At 31.6% G+C, this 16,782-nt stretch overlaps 2 protein-coding genes and 2 long non-coding RNA genes across 15 annotated transcripts; 3 read left to right on the top strand and 1 right to left on the bottom strand.

Moving 5' to 3' along the window:
- Positions 1 to 49: 49 nt before the first annotated feature.
- LOC100651812 (gamma-glutamyl hydrolase A) lies at positions 50 to 2,599 on the top strand. Its single transcript, XM_003398756.4, has 8 exons — positions 50 to 398; positions 936 to 1,035; positions 1,111 to 1,161; positions 1,232 to 1,306; positions 1,417 to 1,571; positions 1,644 to 1,750; positions 1,821 to 2,049; positions 2,125 to 2,599. The coding sequence occupies exons 1-8, from the start codon at positions 296 to 298 to the stop codon at positions 2,271 to 2,273; spliced, it is 969 nt and encodes a 322-aa protein (XP_003398804.1). The 5' UTR covers positions 50 to 295; the 3' UTR covers positions 2,274 to 2,599.
- On the bottom strand, positions 2,504 to 16,754 carry LOC100650734 (zinc finger protein 271). Of its 11 annotated transcripts, none has more exons than XM_048410370.1 (12): positions 16,304 to 16,754; positions 15,444 to 15,549; positions 14,251 to 14,646; positions 12,590 to 13,104; positions 12,369 to 12,510; positions 11,945 to 12,277; positions 11,626 to 11,870; positions 11,129 to 11,394; positions 8,519 to 8,740; positions 7,000 to 7,083; positions 6,698 to 6,915; positions 2,504 to 6,180 (listed from the first exon to the last, which is right to left on the bottom strand). In XM_048410370.1, the coding sequence occupies exons 2-12, from the start codon at positions 15,492 to 15,494 to the stop codon at positions 5,707 to 5,709; spliced, it is 2,946 nt and encodes a 981-aa protein (XP_048266327.1). In that variant the 5' UTR covers positions 15,495 to 15,549; positions 16,304 to 16,754; the 3' UTR covers positions 2,504 to 5,706. The 11 variants fall into 11 exon arrangements, with proteins under 11 accessions (XP_048266327.1, XP_012168866.1, XP_012168865.1 ...); XM_012313476.3 differs by having other exon boundaries at positions 6,698 to 7,083; positions 14,251 to 14,457; positions 14,539 to 14,646; positions 16,304 to 16,753; XM_012313475.3 differs by having other exon boundaries at positions 6,698 to 7,083; positions 12,590 to 13,101.
- LOC105666220 lies at positions 7,558 to 8,617 on the top strand. The gene is made up of 2 exons (XR_001099115.3): positions 7,558 to 8,392; positions 8,464 to 8,617. It is a non-coding gene; the product is annotated as an uncharacterized LOC105666220 (long non-coding RNA).
- LOC110119702 lies at positions 15,917 to 16,759 on the top strand. 2 transcript variants are annotated; one of them, XR_002308198.2, is made up of 2 exons: positions 15,917 to 16,024; positions 16,091 to 16,759. It is a non-coding gene; the product is annotated as an uncharacterized LOC110119702 (long non-coding RNA). The 2 variants fall into 2 exon arrangements; XR_007225798.1 differs by having other exon boundaries at positions 15,962 to 16,024; positions 16,070 to 16,759.
- Positions 16,760 to 16,782: the final 23 nt, after the last annotated feature.

The following is a 16,782-nucleotide window of genomic DNA, read 5'->3' as shown; positions in this document are numbered from 1 at the left end:
GGGTAGTGGGGATATTGAGGGATGACAAACAAAGAAGAAACAGATTCCACCGAAAGCAAAATTGTAAGAGCTTCAGTCTTGGAAAGTCACGACTGGAGCTTAGAACCAATTCGCAGTCAATGTAAACTCAGAGTACAAGAAATAAATTCTCTTGTTTTTTTGTTACCTTAATTTTTTTTCCTTTGGTTCAAGCTACCTTTTTTATTTTACGTGACAAGCTACAACGGGAAACGCATTAATAAACTGAGCATCGATTTCTGCGTTTTCAGAAATTCAGAAATATCTACACTTTATAATGTTGATATTGTTGGTACCGTTTATTAATTTTGCACTTACTATTTTACAATCTACGACAGTTCTAGGTGAAAGTTCTACAGTAAACAACAGACCAATAATTGGCAAGTATTGATCTATGCATATATGTATATACATATACACGTATATGTCAAAGTATCAATTATGCTAACTTTCCTTCTTTTTTAATGCTTTAGAAATCATATAAAAAATTTGTTTGCTTGTTTGTTTGTTTAATTAATAATTAATATTCAAGTAATACATGACACATAGATCGATGGTGGATCGATGATGGAAGATAATACTCGATGGTAATCAGAGCGATTTCAATTTTTCCATCAAACTGTTGTAATATAATCTACAAGTGAATATAAAAAGTTAGAATGTTATATGAAGCGTTTGTAGGAAAAATTCACGTTACACGTTTTGCTAATTTTTTCTTTTCCGCGAGTTAGTAAGAAAAATTGCAAATATTCTGTTTTTAAAATTAGTCTGATTCGTCTAGTAACATAGACAAAGCGCGAATTTTATTTGTTATTCAAACAATATTTGTTTATTGCGATTATATGAAAATATATTATTCAGTGTGTTGGTTAACTAAATTGTTTCTCTTATATTTTATTCAATCTTATGTTTAAAAGGTATTTTAGCACAAGAGAAGTTTTCAAGCAATAAAAGTTATATTGCTGCCTCCTATGTAAAATTTATTGAAGGAGCCGGCGCCAGAGTGGTTCCACTTTGGTAAGTTTGTAACGTTATAATAAATAATAGATTGAATTATCACTGTAATATATATGTAATACCACTCTTTTTTAGGATTGGAAGGGATGAATGCTATTATGAAGATATTTTATCTAAAATAAATGGGTAAGATGAAAGACTGAAAAAATAGACAAATATATAAATTATAATATATGTATTATATTATTTCCTATAGAGTTCTATGGCCTGGTGGATCTGCGTCTTTCACTAGTAATAAGGGGTATGCAGATGCAGGATATAAGATTTACAAGTAATAAAATTATATAAAAATAGTTTTATCACTCGAAACAATATAGGAGTATTGCTTTTGCTTAATCATGGTATGAAAAATCTTCTTAATTGTTTTGAATTCGTTTACAGAATTGCAAAAAGAATGAATAACAATGGAGATTATTTTCCAATACTTGGAATATGTTTAGGATTTGAGTTGTTAACATATGTTGTCGCTGAACGTGTCCATCACAGGACAAACTGCAGTGCACAGAGTCTACCACTCGAGTTGGAATTTACACCAGGTTCATCATTCAAATGTCACCTTTTTAACCAGTTTCTTAAAACAAAAATCTAATTTTCTTTATATATTTTAGGTTACAGAAGAAGTAGGATGTTTTCTAACATTTCAGATAATGTTGAAGACATATTGAGAACTAAGAAAGTGACATCAAACCAGCACCAATATTGTGTTACGAAAAGGGTAAGATATATTCATTTGTTTTACAATAATATATGTCTGAAGATCATGATACTTATTAACAGATTTGCAGGGTTTACAATGTGCTGGTGTAAGCAATAAATTTCGAATATTGTCTTTGAATCATGATTTAGACGGTGTTGAATTCATTTCTTCGTTGGAACACATCACTTATCCTTTTTATGGCTTGCAATTTCATCCAGAGAAAAATTTATACGAATGGATAATCGGGAAAAAAATTCCACATGGAAAAAATGCTATTGAAATCTCACAATATTTTGCTAATTTTTTCGTTAACGAAGGTACATTTGTCTTTTTTGAAGATTTTTATATCTTATATCTGAAATCAATACGAACTAAAATTATTTTGTGTGCAGCGCGTAAGAATCATCATATATTTCAAAACAGTAAGGAAGAAGCTCGGACGTTGATTTATAACTACTCACCAACTTACACTGCATTGGGTAACTCTATATTCATGCAATCTTATATATTTGATTCAGCAGATACAGTAATGATCTATTGATATTTGTTTAGTTAGTTCTCGGTCTGATAATTTTATTGTATATTGTTACTAATTATTATTTTGTTATATATTCTATAGATATTAAAAGGAATGGTAAATTTTTTTAAATGAATGTAAATTTATCGCAGACCGATTCTATTATCACTAAATCTTTAATTTATGCTGAAAATTTTATTCAAAATAGAATTAAAGCATGGGAAATTATTATATGTAAAACAGGACACATAGTGTTCACATTTAACATAACACCAGTGTATATTGTGTCACAACTGGGATACATAATATTACAATGGTGCATAATAAAGTTCTATACATATTTCCTTCTATCTAAAGTAAACCATATTTTGAATTCTTTCCTTCACCATCGTATTTCACTTCGAACCGAAGCGTTCTCATTTAAACGACTGTTATTGCCGAAAAAGATAAGATCATGTAGTTAGAAATTTTATTAAAAATTATCCACAAAACTGACTGGTTACGACTCTTATTGAGAAAGTAAAGTAACATCTAGCATTTTACTGTTTTCTACTTGATATCTTTGTAAAGTCGCTTCGATTTAAAGGGAATTGGTTGGATCTGATACTTGCTTGCTATTTTTTAAAACAAGCATGAAACTAAATCTCTTAAAAGCATGAATCAACTCTTAATTTTATTCTTGTAACGTATAATATTATCAATAATAATAATAATAATAATAATAATAATAATAATAATAATAATAATAATAATAATAATAATAATAATAATAATAATAATAATAATAATAATAATAATAATAATAATAATATAATAAGATAATAATAATAATTCATATAAACATTATTTCTATTTATTCCTTGTTAGATTTTTTAGCAAATTACAAGGAGCGATGCCACGAATATATTGCGTAATATCGTCGGAAATATTATTTGTATCAAGTGACTCCGGTACGGCATCATAGTTTTCTTCCTTTTTCTATTTTCGTGTCGTGTACAATATATATATACATAATGTATATAAGCATCAGCAATATATATTATACATATATATTTGTCTTTCCTTTCTAGATGTATCTTTGCATGTTTCCTTCTTATTTCCATTTCTCTATATATCTCTTTTTCTTTTTCTACGCGAATATAATGTGAGAATTTTACGCTCCATATGTAACATACATTTCGTGTGTCACTCATAAAGTGAACCTGCGGCATTTATTAATTTTCCCCTTATTATTTTTTTTTCTTTCTTTTTTCTTTAAATAGTACGAGATATCTAACTGTTTGGATATACTTAGATATATTTATCGTAATATATTAATCTAGACTTCTACGGAGTGATGAACATTGTCGTACACTCCACGTGACGCATGCACGCGCGTTAATAAATTTATCATCTTTCTCGTGTCTATATTCAATAGTTGTTATTATTATAATATTATACATAATTAAAGTAAACCTGGTACTGCAGCAATCGTTAACATGCAATTGTGAATTCTTTTTCTGTGTTTTACGTTTTACAAACTGATCATACATATTGTTATTTTGAATACTCTTTTAAATATGTGATATATATCTAGGTAACTTATAACACTAAACAATGTTGTCGCAGAACCAAGCTTACGATACTTTTATCTTTTACCCTTAATCGTAAATACGAAATACATGGCCTTACAAGATCGCTAGAGTTAATAATATTTTTCCTTTTCAAACTAGATGAAACGTAAATAGCGTTAATCATTTAAAATTAATTTTAAAAATCAAAATAATTCAGTATCGTCCCTATATACTACAAATAAAAAAAAGTGTTGAATTGCTATCGTCTGTTCACTTTTTATCTTTTTTCGCTTCCTTAGCTTTTTCATTATTTAAAATCTGGTGTAGTAACAGTTTATTTCGCTGCGGATAAACGCTTAAGTGAAATCGGCAAAACTATATTGCACTCCATTATAATAATTACGATTAAACAAAAAGAAAAGTTAAAAGGAGAAGAAAACAATGACTACAACTAAAACGGACAACTAACGCGACGCTTTTAATTCGACATTCGGGTCCGTATTAAAGAACATAAATCCTTTTTTTAAATATTTCTTTGAAATATAATTCCTCGCAGGTAAAGTAAACTCGTTAAAGTAAACTACACGCCAATTAAAATAAACGTAATTATCTAAGTAAGTCGAAAATGATTCATTATTATAATATATAGTATCTTTCTCAGTCACGTTTATGCAGAATTTTTTTACGCAAGTAATAAAATGTATATTTATTCTTACTATATTAGATTTTATATAGAATTCTTTTTTTTATCTCTAAGCCAATTATATATAGAAAGCGAACTTATGTTTTTTTCTAAAGAAAGAAACAGAAAAAAAGAAAGTATAATTTTGTGAAACAAATCGATGAAATGTTCTTAATTCATTTATTGTATGAATAATAGCGATAATTAATGTAAAAAATTTTGTGGCGCTGAACAATGTGACGGACGCAAATATAATTGCTACTACATTTTATGATCATCTTGAATAACCATTTCTTTTTTCTTATTTCAGCTCAAACAGAGCAATTTGATAAAATTGTGACAAAAATGATAAAAACCGAATATAATTCAAATTACAATAATTTCATTTTGTACTCCAAGCAAACTACTCGATAAATTTTTTAAATTATGGTTACAGCATTATTTCAGAGGTATGTCGTACGTACATTACATTATATCACGCTAAATTTTGTTCTTTTTAATTAGCAAATACATTAATTTCGTTACTCTTTTTTTTATACGAAATTATTGCATAAAACTAATACAGCGTCATATTGTTACCGCAATTACTTTCTAATCGTAATCGAATTAATAGCGCAGTTATGTGTGCCCATCGTCGAATCGCAGGGTTCGCGATTATTATCGATTTTATATTTTTAACTCCATAACACATATCAAATATTTTTCCCCTTGATAAACGATCTATTAAAAGTTATCATATAAAAAAGAAGAGAAGAAAAAGAAAAGGAGAAGAAAATAGACGGAAACAAAGTAATTCAAACTTTGGATAATACGCTGCTATCGATCATAGCAGCACGATTAATTGTTCAAAATTGATGAAGTTCATATTACAAAGCCTTCTCGTTTTTTCTACACGTAGCTTACGTATACGACGAGGACAGGTTCGAAATATGAACAATAGGGCGCTGCAGTCACGACAATTCACAACGATCTTTCCATAACAACACTTTATCAATTAACCCACTTCTGTGCCTGTAGAAACTTTCAAGTTTCAACAGTCTTTTTCTTCTTCCTCTTCGGAGAAAAGAGCAGACGAACAAGAAAAAAGAAGGAAAGCAACTTAACGGCGCACTTTCATTGGTCAACAAACACAACATTCATCATGTATACACTCACTTCTTCTTCTCCTTATGAAAAAATGCTTTTCTGTTTTTCCTTCACATGTTTGCTCTCTTCATTTGGTTTAGTAGGAGGTCAGTACACCCGGAGGAGTAGGCACAACTACGGTGTGTTGTGGGACTACGGGTGGTGCAGGGGGTGCCAAAGGATGGCCGACCAGAACTGCTGCCGCCGGAATGGGCAGAACACCGGATTGAGGAATTGCAGAGGGCGTGCTGACTTGTGTTGGCGGACCTTCCGCTGCGTGCTTTCTCAAATGTCTCAGCATATTGCCCTTTTCAACGAAAGTTTTCCCGCAATCTGGACAGCTATGTGGTCGCTCGTCCGAATGTGATCGTCTATGAGACACTAAATGTCCTTTGCACATAAAGTCTTTTGGACAAAGATCGCAACGGTACGGTCTCTCGGCGTTGCTGCCTTTATTGTGCGAACGCATGTGGAAAAGTAGATTACCCTTTAAGGGGAAGCTTTTGCCACATTCTGTGCATACAAATGGACGTTCACCAGTATGACATCGCATATGATTTACGAGATGTTCCTGTAACAGAAAATTGAGGATATTTTCATTAGAATTTTTTTATATTATCGATAATTAAAAAACTTAATCAAAAAATCAATTGTTAAGCTGTGTCCTTACTAACAACAACGAAGGCATTTTTAGTCGATGTCTTTTAAAGAAGTTGTTGATTGTTGCTCAATTGTTTTTTCATGTTTCTGACGAATTATAGTAACAAAAAGAGCTACTCATTACCTATTTTCGATCAAAGCAGCAAAGATCAAACAAAAGTAAGAGACATCATGACAAATACCCTTTCAGTGTGTACAGTTTGTCAACTGTTCTACAACGCATTTGTTAAGAACAGGTGTAAATTTGATACGGAAACAAAATCCAAATGTTTTTATGATTATATGCTTCGACGTAGATAAAATAGGCAATAAAAGTTTATCATTGTTGCTTCAATGAGGAGCAGCTTAACAATCATACAAAAAATCCATTCTATGATTCTATTATATGTCTTTCATCTGAAATAAATATATTCATAACTTGAATCTACCTTTCTTGTAAATGGTTTCGAGCACACGTTGCAGCAGTGCGATGAATCTCCGGTATGCTGACGGAGATGATTATTTAGATGTTCTTTCCTGGTGAACGTTCTCTGACAGAATTCACACCTATGAGGTGATTCACCAGTGTGGATTCGCACATGATTCGTCAAATGCTCCTTACGAGTAAATGACTTGGAGCAGAAGTGGCATCGGTGTGGCGATTCGCCTGTGTGTTGACGCACGTGATTTGTCAAATGTTCCTTCCTCGTGAAGGATTTGGTGCAATACTGGCACTTGTGCGGTGACTCACCCGTGTGTTGTCTGACATGGTTCACCAGATGATCCTTCCGCGTAAATGCTTTCGGACAGTACTGACAGCGGAAGGGCGTCTCTCCTGCGCAACATTAATCAACGATATCGCGAATTTTATTTCCCCAATCAATCATCATTAAATCGTCATTACACGATTTGACTTTAGTTTCGACAGATTTTCTTTGATGCAACGTACGGGGATATACACTAAAAGTACATATTGATATTTTACATACCACGGTAATCAAGTCTTAAATCTCTCGCGTTTATTTTGTTGTTATTCTGTATCTTTTTATTACTTCTTAATAAAATATTTATCTGTATTTTAATATCGTATTTTTTTTGTTATATTTAATTCGTAGAAAATGTTGATATCATTTAGAGGAAAGAGTTTAGGACGGACACTGTATATAAATGACTGATTTACTGAATATACTGTTTTCATACCGAGATTTAAATGTTTGTGAGAGCTTCATTCAGTTTTTGCATTACGTTTTGATAATATTTATATTATCAATGCTAGTCATTCTTATATCTATGAAATCAATTTCTGATCTTGCCATTTCCTTACGTTACATCGATGAAAAATCAGATCCAGACAATGATAAATATTCAATGAAAATGTTATATATATATCATTATCATCAAAAGAAACAACAGAAAGAAAAGGAAAGAAAAGTAAAAATCACTATTCTATAACTATGAATCTTCTCTACATTAAACGAAATCTCATTAACGAATTTTGCTATGAAATGAAATGAAATGAAATGAAAATGAGAATGGAATTATGTACATATCTCGAACAAAAAAAAGGGAGCGATAATAAGTCGAATAAGAAAACGTTTCATTTAGCGAAAAGGCTCTGAAATAGTTAATAAGAAGCATATATGAGAGCGGTGTATTAGGCAGAACAGTAAATGTCTCTATAGGATCTGATGATGAAATGGGGTAATTGTGATCAGTTAAACTAATTGCTAGTTGGGCATAATGTGAACTGTTATGCACGAATGGCGAACGCATTATCCCTCGGTATATCATCATAAACAGTATACTATTAATTAAAAAAAGAGCAAAAAAAAGGCTGAACAAAAGGCAACAAAAAGAAAAAGAAATAAAAACAAAATTAAAAAAGAAGTGAAGATATGTACACCTATACATTTATCTTTTTCCACATGCAAGTATGCAAATCATAGTTAAACATTGGGTAGAAGCAAAACCGAATGATGTGTGTGTACGCGTGTTTGAAAACAATATGCACTTAAATGATCATTTTTATGTGAGTGATGAAACAATGAATCGATTCAGATTTGGACAAAGATGTGAACAATTTCTTGGTGTATGTAATGCGTGTTACATAATACGTTACATGAATGTGGTGACTCAGTGATATAGTAAGTACCTAGATTCGTATTTCTTAACTAAATATGATTTCTCTATTCACATATAAAACTACTACTCTTAGAGACAAATATCACAATTGGTTGTTTGTGAAGTGGATATCTGCCAACCGCTCTCACCTGTGTGTTGGCGGATGTGGTTAACAAGGTGTTCCTTTCTGGTGAACGATTTGGAGCAGAAGCCGCATCGATGTGGAGACTCACCCGTGTGCTGGCGAACGTGGTTCAAAAGATGCTCCTTTCGCGTGAATGTCTTCGAGCAGAAATCACAGCGGTGCGGCGTCTCACCCGTGTGCCACATTATGTGGTTCGTGAAGTGCTCCTTTCTTGTAAACGACTTACCTGTATTCGCAGCGGTAAACAACCAAAAAAAGAAAAACAAAAGACCAATGCTTTGATTATACTGTAGTATCAATCGGATCTGTAATTAAACTGCCATTGACATGTCATGTATAACACATTATGGGACGATTCCAAGATGATGATTAAATTGGGTTATAATGAGATGCTGATTTGGACCATCAAAATGTTTTGGATAATTTATGTTATTTGATTTTTTATGGTAAAGAACCAAAGTAACAGCTTAATTTTTTCATATATTTCATACATGAGAGATTATTGATTAAAGGCTTAAAGTAAAAATTAATTTGTGAGACATCTATCATCAAAGAGATGATGATAAACTGCAGTACTATCATATTTTTAAAAATTTCCCATTAGAGATACTTATTTCTTGTACATTTCAATACGCGTGTATTAATTATGTATATATTCGTGTCAATATTGGTATGAATATTGTATATGTATAGGTATGGGAATATGGGTATGAATAAAGAAGTAACACGAACTGTAAAGGTAATACCCACAATATCTATAAATACCTTCGTAGCAGTCGTGTAAATGGAATTTTTGTAATCAAATAAAAAAATATCGTCCCTGTAAGATATAGATTTAACATTAAATTTCATGCCCTTATTCATAATTAATATTATTGTACAAAATAGTTAAATACACGTGGGGCACTGCAAAATTACTATTCCCACATTTCAAAAACGAATTTTTATTCTACTTTTTAAATAAAAATGATTAATTATTAAATAAGAAATTTTTAATGCTATTCAAATCATTATAATTTAAATGCAAAATGTGATTATGGACAGTAACATTCTGGACTAATTTATAAAAATGTATTAAAAAAGCAAAATATACGTGTAAATAAAGTAAATAATAGGCATGAACTTCAAATTTTTAAAAGCCACATCTTAATATTTGGATTTGTATATACTTTAAAAATAGAAATTAATTTTGTTTAAACTACTAATTATTAAAATAAATCAATTGAATTAAATTAATATGAATAAAATTAAAATAAATAAAATTGAAATTAAATAGATAAACGCATTATACGCGAATATTTCGAATAAATATTGTTGCGACCTATAGACAAGGAAACGTGCTCGCAATATGTATACCAACCGCTTAGAGTTACGAAATAAGTCGTGACATCGAAGAATGTGGTAAAGTGTAGATGCATAAAACGACGGTAAGTGACCCGTTACTGATAGCAATGCTACAAAAAAAAAAAAAAGAAAAAATATACGATGGTCGAACTCACTGATAATTCGAAGGTTAGAAAAACGTTTCTGCAAAGGAATGCACGCAACCTGTGACAGGAGACAGCTAGACACAATGCACGATCAATTCTCACGAATTTTATTTCATATCTTCTAATCTTCAAATATTTCTTTATTGTATTTAATATATTTATAAAAAACATTCATACTAAATTTTTTAAATTGAAGTAATATTATTAATTTACTTAGTTTTGAAAACACCGAATAAAATATATTTTTAATAAAGTGCTACATTATGTGAAATCTAATGTTGTTTTATATCTTTTTCTAAATGTATAGATATGTGAAAGCAATTTAAAATATTGTATTAAAATGAAAGGAGTTAAATAATTTTTCATAAAAAATATTGTATAATTCCTTCCAAATAAGAAATATATAAATGAATGGTTAAATGAATAATTAAATTAATGCTAATATTAAGAAGGATAGATATAAGTTCTGAAAACTATTTGTGTAGTATGTAAGTTTCCTATTTTTCCTAATTCTAATTCAAAGATATGTAATTAATTTTAAAAATAACTAATACTAAATAAAAATCATAAGAAATGTATATCAGATGTAAAATATTTTATTGTCAATCAATGTATGACAGTTAAAATATAACTTACCTTCAAAATATCTCAAATACTATAAAAAAGATGTAGATTGTGTAAACTCAATCAATTATAATGTGTTACATAAAATGTTTTTTTGTAGTACAAGCATTACTTCTATTCCAACTACAACACATGTGATCTTTTATCATTAATATATCAATCTTTTAAATAATCTGGAATCGTCCCATTTATATTATATTTCAATTACATACACCACATAAAAATAATGCTAAATAATTAAACATTATTATTTTATCTGTATAGATTACTTTCTTTTAATATCTTAATAAATATCTATTTATTATTCGTTATTTATTATCATTATTAGCATAACAAATGCATTAAGTTTAAATTAGTGAAAGTTAAAGAAAGTGATCTTGAAATGGAAAAAATGGCTCACTTTAGATGTTATCTTAATGATTTTATATAACGAGTACTCGTATACTTTATGCGTGTAATACTTTACGTCACAGGAATTATTGGAAAAATAGAGTACTTACCGCATATTTCACAGCGAAACGGTGTATCATTGGTATGTGAACGCATATGATTTGCGAGATGTTCTTTACGTGTATATTTCTTGCCACAAGCTTGACAATGATGAGGAGTTTCTCCCGTGTGCCACATAACATGGTTCATAAAATGTTCTTTGCGCGTAAAGCTCTTTTTACAAATATCACATCGATGAGGTGTTTCACCCGTATGTTTGCGAACATGATTTACCATATGTTCCTTCCTAGTAAACGTCTTTGAACAGTACTGGCACCTAAAATATAAAATAATAGAATTATTTTTAATCGTGATTTTACTTAAACATAAATATTTTAAAATTTTATATGCATTTGAGACAATAATTATAAAGATAATACTAATATTATTAAAATCCTAAAAACACAATATAATTACTCATTAATTAAAAATTAGAAATGTTAATATATTTTCTACAGTAATCTTTATCAATTTTTGAAATTTTAGTGAAATAGCTAAGTGAATTTACCTGTAAGGTGTTTCCCCAGTATGACAACGCGTATGATTATCCAAATGTTCTTTTCTTGCGAAACTTTTTCCACATACGGTACAATTATACGGTTTATCGGTAGCGTGTCGTTTCATATGACGTTCCAAAGAGGGTGCATTTGCAAATACATGAAAACAAACTGTACAAGTAAACATGGATCCACCTAGGTGACACTTCCCATGCCGTGTCAAATCATTTGCATTTAAAAAGGCCTTGCCACACACCTACAAACAAGAAATTCATATATATTTAATAAAAATTAAATATAAGATAAAATATGAAAACACGCGTTATATACCTGACAAGTAAAAGGTTTCCTTTCCGTATGATATCTACGATGAACGATAAGCTGATAGCGAAACTGAAAAATTTTTCCACATATTTCACATGCATGACTTCCAACTGATACAGGCGAAGCGCTTGGTCCTGGTGTAGCTTCACCATCGCTTGATTTAATATCAAACTTATTTAATTGAACTTGCTGTACAATTGGAGTTCCATTTTGTATAGTGGTAACTGTTTGAGTAGGAACTGTACTTCCAACTAAGGTTGTACCAGCTGCTATTTCACTTTGTAGTTTTCCAAATACTTCATGATATGCTAAAAGCTGATTAATATCCTCAACATTTACCTGCAGAATGTAATACAAATTTTATAATTATACGTTAAAAACTATTGTTTTATATATATTATCTATTATAAGGTGCCATATTAACTCTCACCTTGTACATATTTTGCACCATTTCAACACCAAGTGTTTTTGCTAAATCTTGCTCATTCCCAGCACTAATTTTCACGACTGATCCATCAGCTGTTCTTACATCCATCATATGACCTCCTGGTTTTAAATCTGGCACTTGGAATCTATACAAAAATTATAATACCGTTTGTTGAAGTACAAAAATTATTGAACGTAATAAATATATAAACTGTGTATACATACTGCGTCATATTTAGTTGACGCAATTCTTTCTCTTTTTCAGGCTTTTCTGTATTATTTTGACTTCCGCCTTCACTGGATGAATTTCCGCTTATGTTTACACCAATTTGTTGCTGCTGTTGTTGCTGCTGCTGCATAAGACTTTGTTGTAAATCTTGAGATGTTTGTAATTGGAGGTCACATTGAACTTGACAGTGAACTTGATTGTCACTGCAACGTTCAGTTGTGCAACTTCCACTTTCATCTTTCACCTTGTTATCATCTCTCTGTGCGTTTTGATTATGTGCAGTTGGTCCACTGTTCTGAGCGTTTTGATGATTTTGCATCTGATGGTGAGATTGTTGTTGTTGCTGCTGCTGTTGTTGTTGTTGGGGCTGCTGCTGTTGCTGCTGATGCAGCTGTTGTTGTTGTGCTGCCTGCATTTGTTGCATTTGTGCATGTGCTGCTTGTAAATGACTGACGCTGGCAGGTATATGTGCCCCGTCTAAATTAAGGCCTGGTAGAGAAACTGGTATCTGCTAAATAAAATATAAAGAAAAAATATTACTACATTCTTTTTCAGTATAACTAAATTATAATTCTAACAATTAGATAATTGAAAGTATCATCAAATTAATAATAACATATTTTATGCTCTTTGTTTTTTTAGCATATTGCAAACTAGAAAAAAAAAATGACAGTTAAAAACACAGTATCAGTTATTTATATACAGTGTATTCCATTTATCTGGAAATGTCTAAATATCTGAAAAACTATAGATGATACAAAAAAATGTTTGGAACAAATATTGTAATAATTTAACTGTCTTAAATAGTAACATCTTTTTTATTCCATATTGTTGTAGCCATTATAGAAAAATTTTCAAAACACTGTTTACTTGTACTTTTCGCATAAATCACATAATATCGGTATATTAAATTTCAAATTTGATATGCCGCCGGCATTGGCGTTATCCAATGTACACCACGGGGAGGTTGCTCGGTCGGACTTCGTACATCATGGTGGCTCTAAAAAGAGTTGATTGTGTGTGTAATTTTCTTTCTACTTGTTTACCATTGAAAAGGCTACAACTTTCCATCCTTCTTAAGAATTAATATCTCGATAGTGGTTTATGTGAAACATATAAGTAAGTAACATTTCAAGAACTTATCGTTGTTGATTATAAGAATATAGGATAAAAAAATATGATATCTATTTAAAAATATAAATGTGACATTTATAGGTCTTTTCGAAATTAATGCAAGATAAAATAAATATCGGTATGACATATTCCCCTTCACATAGTACAACATTTGTTTCAAAAATTTTTTCGTATCATCCACAGTTTTTGAGACATATGCACGTTTCCAGATAAATGAGATACGCTCTATATATATATATATTATACATATATAATTACAATTAACATACAATTATACATAATAAACAAAAAAATGGAAACAAAAAAACTGTGATAGAAGCAATACTTCAAATTATAAATGTGAAACTGCAAGCATTCCATGTGTATGTATTACAAGACATAACTTTGTTATCTACTCACACTTATATGAGATTACATACAATACAGTATATTACCACAATTCCTGCAAACGCAGATACTAAACCTGGGTCATTTATAAGCTACACTCAATAACTAATCATCGCATACCTCTAAGTAAACAAACCTGTGAATTTGGTTGTAAAGAACTATGATGACTGCTACTGCTAACTGAAGGTTGGTGATGATGGTGTGTAGGTGTTGACTGATGATGCGAACTGGAAGTCAACGCCATTTCTTGGTTCAATGAAGAGGCTGGCTCTTTGGAAGATGCCTCTCCACCTCCACTACTCCTATGTGAGGAGTTGTGGTGGGAATGATGATAGACTGAGACCTGAGGTAGCGGTCCAGGAAAGAGATTGGTGAGGACCCAATATTTAGCTACCGAGGAGGCTAACGCTACGGCTGTACCTACACGCAGGTCCGCGGATGAATGCGGGGTACTCCCTACATTGCCAAGACTGGTTGTTGTAGCCAAACCACCTGGGTATGAAGGACGACCACTTTGACCCGCGTTTACATCCTACCGATATACATTCAAACATTTGTACAACATTGATAGAGCATGCAGCAGCATGCATCAGGCTCAAATCCAATCAACAAATGCGCTAGTTTTCAAATTCCTTTTTCTAGCATTACAAAAGCTATAAATTAATTTGTAATACATTCGTGCAATCATCACCAGAATTTTATTGATATTTATATACAAAATTCATATTTGAGCAAAAATTAAAGTATAGCTATACTTAAATCTAAAATTATACAAAATATATACTTTACAGTTAAAAGCTTATACATTTATATCCAATATTACAGTGTGATGTGAATTATACTATAATGAAAATTATAAATACTATACACTATATACACATATTTGGGAAAATTTATTTCTTTTAACATACAGAATATGCTTCATAAATACCTATATTGCAAAAAGAACAAGCTGATAAGTACAAAATATTCAAGCAAAAGCTACTTTATTTAAATTTACTACAAGCAGCAAAATTTAAAAAAAGAAGTATAAAGTTTTATACAAAATTTCATCATACACAAAAAATTTTATTTCCTACTGCCAAACATAAATTTTATGTAAAACTGCAAAAAAGAATAAGCAGGTATAACAGAGTTCTAAAAAAAATTAATGCATTGAAATAGTAGTAAGTATTTGTTGAAGAATTTATAAAGGGAATACATATACATATTTCAATGAAAAGGGATTTCTCAATTTATTACACAATATTTTCACAATGTAGTATTTAATATATCAGTTGCGCATTTGTGGTTTGGTAAATAGCCCATATCAGTTGAAAATGGTCTTACCTCTTGTTGTGCCTGCGTAGTCGCTGGCAATGCATGCTGCTCACTGTTCATCTTTATTCACTGAAGGATACTAATTAAACGTTTTTGATATATTTCATTTCTCATCCTGCAAAATAATTTAATTAAAATTATTTCTTGCCTAAATTCCTAATATTCTACAAAATCTGATAACATATATTCATTACTTGTAAAGTCAATAAAATTAATGGAATCAGTATTATTATGAAAACGATATGATATATAATTAGTAAAGTATCTATATTGCCCTTTGCACCATTGGAACTGACTAGTAAAATAAACCTTGTAATTTAACCTCGAAATCAATTGGTTTAATATCAATAAGAGAAATAACTCTTTCTAAATACAATGAACTTGAGACAGCATTGGGCGGATACTTATTATTATATAATGCTCCTATGGATAGGTTAATATCGTGAAAAAAGTATCGACACGTTACAAAAAGAAGAAAAGTAGTTAATTTAACCTCACAGATATTTAAGAGTTCTTTGTCGAGTGAGCGGGAAAGGGTGAGTCATCCAATACCATCTTTTGAAGGCGACAAAGGCTGATAGAGTGAAATGGTATAATGTTAGGCGTAAGTACAAACGGCTCGAATAAGTATGTAGATATATTTCCACATTTGCCAGGACTCGCCGCAGATTCCCTCGCAGTTAACAGAGGGTTCACGGGCACCATCTTCTGGTGTCTCAGGCATATGACGCGTCAATTATCGTGACTCGTAGAACGAGGACAAGAGGCTACAAGATGGAGGTTCCTCGGGATACGGGGACAAGGGGATTTCTAGAAACCGTTGAAGAGGGCCGAAGCGATAATCAAGAGTGCTCGGAGGGTGGACTCACGTGGTGTACGGTGCCGTCGGCGGTTCTGGCATCTCGCTTGGTCGGCCCTAGGCCGTCTCGTATGCAGGGAGACGCGCGTCCCGACGCAGGGGGGGACGCCTTTCGCCGCCTCTCGACGTCTCACCTCGCCACGGGTACCCACAAGCAAATCCCTGATAATGGCCACGCGCCCTCGCCCTCCACCTCCACAATATATTCCAAGGAAAGTCTGCGAAATTCAGGAAACGAGCTTGCCAATTTTGATCCAGATAGACAGCAACCTGCGCAACAATTTCACGAAAACGCTGGCAAGGGCATACGTGCTCGCGGTTAACAGAAAATACGACGACTGTCATGGCGTCCCTCGCCCACCCCGCAGGAACTTACGCGTTTGGTGCATCATTTAGTCGATTAGTTTTTCATCGATTTCTATGAAAAAATCACCCGATAAATAAACTTGCCATAACGAAAAACAAATTTCCAATGAAATTTTCTAGAAA

The sequence above is a fragment of the Bombus terrestris genome, chromosome 11 (assembly GCF_910591885.1).
Source record: "Bombus terrestris chromosome 11, iyBomTerr1.2, whole genome shotgun sequence".
Lineage (NCBI taxonomy): Eukaryota > Metazoa > Arthropoda > Insecta > Hymenoptera > Apidae > Bombus > Bombus terrestris.
This window is presented reverse-complemented; position numbering and strand designations above follow the sequence as displayed.

Excerpts from the sequence above, each read along its gene's own strand:
- LOC100651812 (XM_003398756.4), top strand. The coding sequence starts at position 296 with ATGTTGATATTGTTGGTACCGTTTATTAATTTTGCACTTACTATTTTA. Across the intron at positions 1,751-1,820 it reads AATATTGTGTTACGAAAAGG|GGTTTACAATGTGCTGGTGT; the intron begins GTAAGATATATT and ends ACAGATTTGCAG. Across the intron at positions 2,050-2,124 it reads TAATTTTTTCGTTAACGAAG|CGCGTAAGAATCATCATATA; the intron begins GTACATTTGTCT and ends TTTTGTGTGCAG.
- LOC100650734 (XM_012313472.3), bottom strand. The coding sequence starts at position 15,494 with ATGAACAGTGAGCAGCATGCATTGCCAGCGACTACGCAGGCACAACAA. Across the intron at positions 14,647-15,443 it reads CTACGCAGGCACAACAAGAG|GATGTAAACGCGGGTCAAAG; the intron begins GTAAGACCATTT and ends GTATATCGGTAG. Across the intron at positions 7,084-8,518 it reads CCACATCCGCCAACACACAG|GAGAGACGCCCTTCCGCTGT; the intron begins GTGAGAGCGGTT and ends AATGTTGCGCAG.